This window comes from Aythya fuligula, chromosome 25, assembly GCF_009819795.1.
Source record: "Aythya fuligula isolate bAytFul2 chromosome 25, bAytFul2.pri, whole genome shotgun sequence".
Taxonomy (NCBI): Eukaryota; Metazoa; Chordata; class Aves; order Anseriformes; family Anatidae; genus Aythya; species Aythya fuligula.
The window spans coordinates 5,882,018-5,890,943 of record NC_045583.1 but is presented as its reverse complement, the minus strand read 5'-3'; the positions used below and the strand labels follow the sequence as shown (position 1 = coordinate 5,890,943).

Here is an 8,926-nt window from a genome sequence, read left to right as displayed (position 1 = left end):
GGCCGTGTGCTGGACCACTCCATGTCCCACTGCAACCAGGGTGTGGGACAGGTTGGGGCTGGCTGGGGCCAGGGCTCAGCTCCCCCCTCTGCAGGGACAAATGCTGCCGTCTGCCTGCAGAACCCCGTCCCCTCGGCGTCCCCATGGGTGTCTTGAGCTGCGTGAAGTACCTGATGTTCATCTTCAACGTGCTGGTGTTTGTGAGTTCCCCCGGGCCCGGCGGGATGGAGGGGTGCAGGGGAGCCGGCCGGTCCCACCTGTGACATGAGGCTGTGGTCACCGACAGGCTCAGGGGAGGGGTGGCACTGGTCCGAGGGATGGGACCCCAGCAGGGCTTGGAGCATCCTCAGTCCCCGTGAGGTGCCTGGGGCTGGTTCCTGTGCCCTGTGACCGCGGTGTGTCCCACAGGCCGGGGGGACGTGCCTGGTGGGTGTCGGGGTCTGGGTGGCCGTGGACCCAGCTGGCTTCCAGGACATCGTGGCCACCAAGCCTGTGCTGAGCGCGGGCGCCTACCTGCTGCTGGCTGTGGGCATCGCCCTCTCGCTGCTGGGCTTCCTGGGCTGCTGCGGGGCCCTGCGCCGGAGCCGGCTCCTGCTGCTGGTGGTGAGTAAGGGGAGAGGTGGGAAGAGCTGGGGGGCTGAGCGTTGTGGGATGCAGGGTGTCCCCAGAGGAGTCAGAAGACCCATCCTGGCCCTGTCAGCCCTCAACACACACCCCAATCCCATTCCCACTTTGGAAGACTTTGAATTTAAAGGCCAGAGGGTTTAATAAAGCACTGGGTGGGATCTTTTCTCCCTGAAGCCAGTGGCTTGTCCCACGTGGCCTTTCTGAGCCTCTTCCCTTAATGGCAAGAGCTAGAAACCCCTTTCTGAGCACAGGCGTGACAATTTCTTTGGTATCCTCAGACCCTGGCAGGCAGTGCTTGTTTTTAATGTTCTGCCTGACAGCTGTGGTGCTCGGAGATGTCGTGCCTGTCCCGAATTGCTGCATGCTTGTCTCCTGTATCCCCCCTGTCCCCTGGTCCCAGGGATGTGCGTGGGCAGGGAGAGCTGCAGGGGAGGGAGGAGCAGCAGGAGCAAGCTGCACACAGACTCAGGCTGCTCTCTGACTCCTCTGTCCTGCTGCCTTCCAGTTCTTCGTCCTCGTGAGCCTCGTCTTTGTCACACAGCTGGTCGGGGCTGTGCTCTTCCTGGTGCACTGGAAACAGGTATCATCCCTGCGCCCTGCTGCGGTGCCCAGCCGCTCTCCTCCCTCCATCATGCCACTGATCATGGCCCTGGGTCCCTCAGCAACCAGCTGGGGATGGGGACGGTGCAGGGATGCCCTCCTCACCCTCACCTTCACCACCAGCACGCTGAGCAAGCCTGAGCCCAGCTGTGTCCCTCTGCTCCCGTGAGCTGGTGGCACTGGGTGGTTGATGGTGGGTGTGCGGTGACTCCATGAAGGGACTGGTCCCCCGGGTGCTCACAGGTGGCGCTGACCCCACAGATCCGCCCAGAGCTCTTCCTGTCTGAGCTGCGGAGGAACTACTGTGGGGACGAGGACGCTGAGGTCTTCTCTGTGGCCTGGAACACCCTCATGGTCATGGTGAGCAGGGAGGCTCCTTCTGGGACGTGGAGCACCCATGGGCCCTGCTCAGGGTGACCGTGACCACAGAGGGAGTTCTCATGGATCCCAGTCAGACTCCAAGCAGCGTGCTGGGCTGTTCCCCTCCCTCTATTGCATCCCCAAGCAAAGTCCCTGCATTTTGACAGCATGTTGACAGTGTTTCCTTTCCATTTCAGTTCTCCTGTTGTGGCGTTTTAGGGCCTGAAGACTTTGGGAATGGCTCCCGGTTCCAGGAGCTGCATCCAGGGACGCCCTGGCCACGGGCGTGCTGTGCCCGGGACGGGCTCCTGCAGGCAGGCGAGCTGCTGGGCTGGGAACAGTGCCGGGAGAGGAGCCCTGGCTACATCCACGAGCAGGTAGGGCTGCACAGGCACCTGCCCTGCACTGCCAGGCCCTGCCACATCCCTGCCGTGTCCCCAGCACATCTCAGGCTCTTGCCTATGGGGAGCAGCACCCTCTGCCCCGAGCACTGAAGTGGGGACAGGACCTGAGACACTGCTGTACCGTGGTTCTGCACCGTGGTACCTCCCCAAACCCGCTGCTCACCCTGCCCCACCACGGTGCTCCCGACCCATCCCAGCCTCCCCAGCTCTCAGTCTGCCTTTGAGCTCCCTGCAGTGAAGCCTGAGGGACGCCTCCAACATCTCCCCTCCTGCCCAGGGCTGCTTCCCCACCTTCGGCAGGACCTTGCAGAATTACATCTCCATCCCCGGGACCTGCAGCTTGGCCGTGCTGGGCATCGAGGTACGGAGCAGGGGCTGGAGGGGACAAGGCAGGCAGTGGGGCACCTCTCACGGGCGCTCTTTACCAGGAGGGAAGGGGATGGGGCTTTGCGTGAAGGGACCACAGACAGGCTCTGTCTGTCCCCCAGCCTTTGGTTGTCACGATCACACCCAGAAAGGCGCACACAGAGCAGGTCTGTCTCAGGGGTGTAAAGCCAACCTCACACCCACCGCGGCTGAGATGGGTTGAGGGACTGAGGGAGCAAGGTTTATTTTGCTCCTGCAGGCCCAGGGGAGGAGGAGCACTGCTCAGCAGCTTCCTCCGTGCAGCATGGGGCAGCCCCTTGCAGGTCACAGCTACCCTGGTGCCTGGCTGGACTGGGAGCAGGACACTGACCCCTTTACTGTCCAGGCACTCAGATTCCACCCAGTTGCTGCTGTGGCAGGGAGCTAACCTGCTCCATCTCTTTTCATTGCAGATCTTTGCCATGTTCTTTGCCTTTTGCCTTTACTACAACTTCGACTGAGCAGGACACTGGGAGCAGTGCTCCTGGCCACTGCCAGTGCATCAGAGATGAACCGAGGGCTCTGGAAACAGCAGCAGGCAAGGATGCTCCATTTTCTTGCATATCACAGCCCAGCTCCGTAGTTCAGGAGCTTTTCTGAGTCCTGTGTCCGCTCCAGGGGGCAAATAAGAATGACCTGGCTCACTTGTCCTGGAGCAGGGACAGGACACGGGTCAAATTCTTTACACCCAAACACGCAGAGCAGGAGCCTGAGCTCTGGACTTGGTCACGCTGCAATCTGCCAGTAACACAGCTGTGACGACACGGAGTCCTGCCCCCAACATCTTCTGGCCTGCTGTACCACCAACAGCTACTACGTGGGTCAGGCTATCAGAGTCCTCCTTCCTCTCAATGCTCTCAGCCTCACTGCCCTGTCCCACACTCCCACATGCCTTTCTTCCACATCCTGCCCCCTCCCACACCTCTGGGTCCCCCCTTGGGTTTTTCTCCATCCTCAGCACTCAGCTGGTGCTTTTCGCTATCCAGCCCCTGGAGACACAACAGCACCTAGACTCATTCCATGTCCCAGCTTGTGTTAAATGGTGTAAGCTGCAACTGGACTGTAGCATGCTGCTCCAGAAACAGAGCTTTAAGACACAGAAGTTTAGAACTTAAATTACTGAGGTATCCTTAAGTAACCTTTATTTTACAAGGCAAATGAAGCCTTCACTAGAGAAGGATTTCAACAGTTTAACACTGCAAACTAGTTCTAGTATGTCTGTCACTCAGCTTTTGTTCACTGTGCATTTTGAGGCAAGGACACAAATAGAAACATCAGTCTTTAGTGCTGTTTGCATTCCTTTGAGAGAACGCTGGTAGTCAGAAGCAGCACTGGTACTTCCAATTGTCCTTTTCTTCAGAATACTCTGAAACCCCCAAACAAAATGTAAACCTCAGGGAAAAAAAAAGTTTATAAATAAAATATAAAGCTTTTATTTAATAGAACTTCTGACAGAAAAGCAACTAGGAAATAGAAAAACAAAGCCTACTACTATTAATATTAAAATATTTAGTTATACCTGTGTAAAGAAAAAAGGACAGCGAAAACAAAGTTGACAGCCACACCAGGAACAAAAATCACTTAGGACTCCAGGCGAGATTTCTTCTCTTTCTTGGTGATATCGCTCCCTTTTCTTTTCAGCATGATAGATTCACTGGTGGTACTTGTTTCACTCTGATTTGTTTTCTCTTCTAAAGCCTTGGAAGCCTGTGATTACACAAGAAATAAAAGTAACAGCTGTGAATAATTAAGTTATATAAACTCTTAGCACTGTTGCATGTTCCCAGCCCCGTGTGTGTGTATTCACGTACACACCTTGGAACACCCTGCCCTCCAAGATCAGAACTGACTGCTCCCTGCTTTTACGCACTGACCCTCAGCTGTACTGTTCCTGTTGCTGGAAACTGTATGAAGAGGGGAGTGACAGGAGAACAGAATAACAACTGTACCCAGAAGTGCCACATACACACATGAGCATGCATGAGCTCTCTATGGAGCCAGGTAAGGGATATGTAACTGATTTTTTGGAGCAGGTTTAATCTGCTTAAATGCAATTTATTTTTATGTATCTCATCTGTGAGATATGTCAGGGTGCAGACCAGAGGCAGGAAGATAGGAAATGTGATGGCAGAAAAACGCTCCACCAAGGGGTTGGGAGACCAGTCAGAGCCAGAGAACATGTGCAGAAGACAGAACAGGCTTAGCTGAGCATAAGGCACAACCATGGCAGAACGTGCAGTTTGGTAGGAACAGAGCTGAGGCAGAAACAGGGCAGCAGAATCCCAGATTATTATTTTTTTTAATCAGTTTTACTCATCCTTCTTACTTCTTGAGAAACAAAGCAATTATTTGTGACTGAACACATCATTAACTTCGAAGGAGTGATAGTTTTTCCTCCACACAACCTGTCCACCTTTAAGTTGTGGTTGTCCAAATGCCTGTCAGAGGACTGGGTTCTCCCAGGGTGACAAACCCCAGCTGGCAGGTCTGGGGAACAAACACCGCTTCACCTCTCAGTGGCCAAAAGCAGCAGCTCCACCTGCTGTGCTTACAGGTGCTGCAACTCAGCTATTCTCAGCTTGTTGGGTATCTGACTGGTCACAGAATGTAACATCACACAGCAAAAGAGAGAGCTGCCTTTGGTTACTCAAACTTCCTGAAAGACTAATACAAAGACATTGTAAAAACGCCACCCTTCTCTAATCAAGGCTTACACCAGTCATAAGCAAGGATCCCTCCCAGCAGAGAGCAAGGGGTAGAAGTGAGACTCCACCTGCCCCCTCCACCATCCACAGACTTCAGGGCTGATATTTTCACTAACTACAGCAGATATTACAAAGTGAATCTAAAAACGAAATTATAATTAAATAGTCTTCCAAGACAGAACAAGAGGGGAGGAAAGAAAGCAAGCTACCAGGAGAGCCTTGCCAAGTAATCGTGAAAGTCAAATTGAGACAAGAAGGACTGTTCACAAAAACCAAGCTACACAACTGAAAGAGAGCACATTTCTCACCCTCTTTTGCTGGCTTGCGTATTTCTCAGTCCACTCCTTGGCATTTATCAAGAACAGCTGCTTATTGTACTTGTACTCCGAGGACTAAATGTAATGAGAAAGACAGATTTGATTTAATATTAACACTGAGAAGCTGAGACTAAACACTAGGGGTTTAACTCCTCTAGGAGTCCTGGCATTATGACTCCTCAAACCAGACCCAACCTGCTACAAGCATGTGGCATAAAGCATAAACTCATTTTGCTTGAAGCATGCACACTTCTGTTTGTACAGGCAGGCCTGAAGATAAGACCTTCTCCATCTCTTTTCCACTGCTGCCATAAACCCCATACAGCATGCCCCAGCTGCTCCAGAGAAACACAGCCATGCCCCAGGCCTGATCCCCAGCTGTACTTCTGTGTAATCCCCCAGCGTGTTAATCCTGAGTGAGCGAAGTGGAAGCACAGCCTGAACCTAATGCTCTGTTCCACCCCAGCCTGTGCCCATGGCCACAAGAGGGTCAGAAGAGCTCACGTACTATGTCTGCCATGAGAGGGTCATCGGGGTTGGGCTCCGCCATCAGCAGCTGTATGGAGGTGAGCAGCGTGGAGATGTTGAGGGAAGGCCTCCATGCGCCCTTCAAGGGAAGAGGGTGAAGGAAGCAGTTAAAGAAAGCTACACACGGGCAGCCTAGAAAAAGCTCAGGACTTCGAGCGTTCAGAACCACATGGAAAACACCCGATGCATTCTCACACACAGGCTGCGGCCCCTCTGAGGAAGCCTGACAGACAACCAAAGGCTGCATCCCACACACCTCTGCTGGGACAGCGCTGGGTAGCCCGCTTTCAGAGGGCTGCCTAATGCCTTTTGGCTCCAATCCTTAAAGCCCTGGAAGCTTATACAGAACAAAGAAGGTCACATTCTAGTCTCTAAACAAAGGACAGGCCACACAAAAACCTCTACTGCTGTGCTCCTGTGTAAATAAGTCATCGGCAAACAGACATTCAATAAGGCTTTTACAAGAAAAAGATAAGGAGTTCATTATTCTCCTCAGGCTCGGCTTACCCATGTCCAAGCAGTGCTACCTTACCTTTGGTGGTAACTTAAGAACATCCAGGCAAATCCTTCCAGCAGAGTCAATGTTAGGATGATAGATAGGGGTCAGAAAGCGAATCTTTGGGGGCTCGAATGGGTATCTTTAAGAGATAAGCATTAAGAAACAAAAAGCTATTTTTATATTTGTACTCCAGTTGCTTCATCACCCAAGAAATACCATTATTTCCTCCTCCCAGCCATTTACTAAGTGACAATCTTTCCCAACAATTTTTGGGGCAAGCAGTGCCCTACCTTTTATGCTTTCAGCTGTGTTTGATTAGCACTTCCCTGAACAGCTTCCCACAAAGAAACAAACATGATAGGAAGCTTTCTAATCAGAATGAGCTACTTTCCAGAAAGCTTTGAGACAAACATAAAAATCCTGTTAAAGTGCTTTTAGGTTGTTTATCATGCATCTCAGGATGTCCTGTATGAAATAAGTGATTCAGCCAGCAGAAATAACAATTATGTTCCATAAATGAAGAGTTTGTTTAAAGATAATCAACAACATTCTTCATGGGGAGGCTGAAGGAAAGACCTCGCTACAAGAAGGACATGGAGGTGCTCAAAAGAGTCCAGAGAAGGGCAACAAAGCTGGTGAGGGGCCTGGAGAACAAGCCCTGTGAGGAGTGGCTGAGGGAGCTGGGTTTGTTCAGCCTGGAGAAGAGGAGGCTCAGGGATGACCTTATTGCTCTTTATAAGTACATTAAAGGAGGCTGTAGTGAGGTGGGGGTTGGTCTGTTCTGCCACGTGCCTGGCGACAGGACAAATGGGAATGGGCTTAAGTTGCGCCAGGGGTGTTTTAGGTTGGATATTAGGAAGAACTTCTTTACTGAGAGGATTGTGAGGCATTGGAATGGGCTGCCCAGGGAAGTGGTGGAGTCACCATCCCTGGAGGTCTTTAAAAGACGTTTAGATGTTGAACTTAGCAATATGGTTTAGTGGAGGACTTGTTAGTGGTTAGGCCAGACTCAATGATCTTGAGGTCTCTTCCAACCTAGACAATTCTGTAATTCTGTGATTCTATCAAACATATCAGTTAAACCATATCTGAAATGCCTCACTAGCTAGATGCCATTGCTCACTTACCTTTCAGGAACAACTATCTCCAGGTTGAATATTCCTTTCTCATATGGTGTGTCTGCAGCTCCTAGAATTTCTTTAGGAAAATGAATATCAAAACATAAGCATTACATTAAAAAACACTTAAGTTTATCCAACAATCTCCACAGATCACCCACAATTATATAACTATAGCACTGCTCAAACCCATGAATTAAAATCCATGAATTAAAAGCTGCCACAATACCCGAGACCTGTTCCACCCCACAGCAATCCAAACAGTCGCCAGATCCAACAAGTAATAGATATAAGCTAAGGGAACATCAGAAGAAGAACCTAAGCTTTTTTTCCTGGAATTCCACAGGTACGTACGTGCCACTCAGTGAATCCAGGCCTAGCAGCAAATTCTAACGCATCCCTCCCTTAAAAAGCAGCCCCAGCAGCGGGGTACCTACGTGCTCGGAGGTCGTCCAGGCGGCTCCCACTTTGCCAGCAGGTGATGCCAGGAGGGGGCTCTGTGCTCAAGAGGGAAAGCTCCCTCTTCAGTCGCGATGCTCGCTGCATTGTGCTGAGATCCCAAGGGCGAATTTTATTGCTGCCAAAGCTGGAACTTCGGGAGGAGAATCACGGAATCGTTAGGGTGGGAAGAGACCTCCAGGAGCACCTGGTCCAGCCACCCCCCCACACACTAAACCACGTCCCCAGGCACCAGCCCCAACCTCTCCTGGAGCCCCCCCAGGGACGGGGACTCCCCCACCTCCCTGGGCAACCCGTCCCAACGCCTGCCCGCTCTGTCTGAGCAGAAATGGCTCCTCATTGCCCACCTCAACCTCCCCTGGCACAGCTCCAGGCCGTTCCCTCTGCTCCTGTCCCTGGTTATCTGCGAGCAGAGGCCGACCCCCAGCTCCCCACACCTCTCAGGGAGCTGCAGAGAGCCATGAGCTCTGCCCTGAGCCTCCTCCAGCCCAACCCCCCCCCCAGGATCCTCACGGCCCCCCCCCCCTCAGCCCCCTCCCGTGACGCCGTTAGGGCGGGGGGGGCCTCACCGTGACCCGCATCCTCCCCCCACCTTGGCGGGAAGCAGCGCGCGGCGCGGGGGGGGGGTGAGGTGGGGGGCGGGACATCCCCCGTCGCTTAGCAACGCGGGGAGACGCTGCCCGTTGGCCCCGCCCCTCGGCCCAAACCGCGGGCGCTGACTGGGCGCCGCCTGGCCACGCCCCCTCCCGCGGCGACCGTTCGAATTCGAAGGGGAGGAGCGCTGCGATTGGAGGAGCCTCGAGGGCGGGAGCGAAAGCCACGCCCATAGAGGGCGGGGAAACTCGCGAAGTGGGCGTGTCTCGCAGACGCCCCGCCCTCTGGCTCTGTACTGGGGGGGCCGGGG

General features: G+C 53.2%; 2 protein-coding genes across 4 annotated transcripts; one reads left to right on the top strand and one right to left on the bottom strand.

The window, feature by feature from the left end:
- The first annotated feature begins 143 nt into the window (after positions 1 to 143).
- On the top strand, positions 144 to 2,857 carry LOC116498690 (tetraspanin-18-like). The gene is made up of 6 exons (XM_032203029.1): positions 144 to 200; positions 409 to 603; positions 1,133 to 1,207; positions 1,471 to 1,587; positions 1,785 to 1,964; positions 2,810 to 2,857. Exons 1-6 carry the CDS (start codon positions 144 to 146, stop codon positions 2,855 to 2,857), a joined length of 672 nt encoding a protein of 223 aa, XP_032058920.1.
- A 1,028-nt stretch (positions 2,858 to 3,885) lies between these two features.
- Positions 3,886 to 8,624, bottom strand: UBE2T (ubiquitin conjugating enzyme E2 T). 3 transcript variants are annotated; one of them, XM_032203214.1, is made up of 7 exons: positions 8,592 to 8,624; positions 8,001 to 8,155; positions 7,573 to 7,642; positions 6,479 to 6,584; positions 5,927 to 6,025; positions 5,410 to 5,493; positions 3,886 to 4,103 (listed from the first exon to the last, which is right to left on the bottom strand). In XM_032203214.1, the coding sequence occupies exons 2-7, from the start codon at positions 8,107 to 8,109 to the stop codon at positions 3,978 to 3,980; spliced, it is 594 nt and encodes a 197-aa protein (XP_032059105.1). In that variant the 5' UTR covers positions 8,110 to 8,155; positions 8,592 to 8,624; the 3' UTR covers positions 3,886 to 3,977. The 3 variants fall into 3 exon arrangements, with proteins under 3 accessions (XP_032059105.1, XP_032059108.1, XP_032059107.1); XM_032203217.1 differs by lacking the exon at positions 8,592 to 8,624 and adding an exon at positions 8,460 to 8,479; XM_032203216.1 differs by lacking the exon at positions 8,592 to 8,624 and adding an exon at positions 8,370 to 8,391.
- Positions 8,625 to 8,926: the final 302 nt, after the last annotated feature.

Coding starts and splice junctions, on each gene's coding strand:
- LOC116498690 (XM_032203029.1), top strand. CDS start 144: ATGGGTGTCTTGAGCTGCGTGAAGTACCTGATGTTCATCTTCAACGTG. Junction 1,208..1,470: donor TCCTGGTGCACTGGAAACAG/GTATCATCCCTG, acceptor GGGTGCTCACAG/GTGGCGCTGACCCCACAGAT. Junction 1,965..2,809: donor CTGGCTACATCCACGAGCAG/GTAGGGCTGCAC, acceptor TTTTCATTGCAG/ATCTTTGCCATGTTCTTTGC.
- UBE2T (XM_032203214.1), bottom strand. CDS start 8,109: ATGCAGCGAGCATCGCGACTGAAGAGGGAGCTTTCCCTCTTGAGCACA. Junction 6,585..7,572: donor GAGATAGTTGTTCCTGAAAG/GTAAGTGAGCAA, acceptor TATCTCTTAAAG/ATACCCATTCGAGCCCCCAA. Junction 5,494..5,926: donor ACCCTCTCATGGCAGACATA/GTACGTGAGCTC, acceptor CATTACATTTAG/TCCTCGGAGTACAAGTACAA.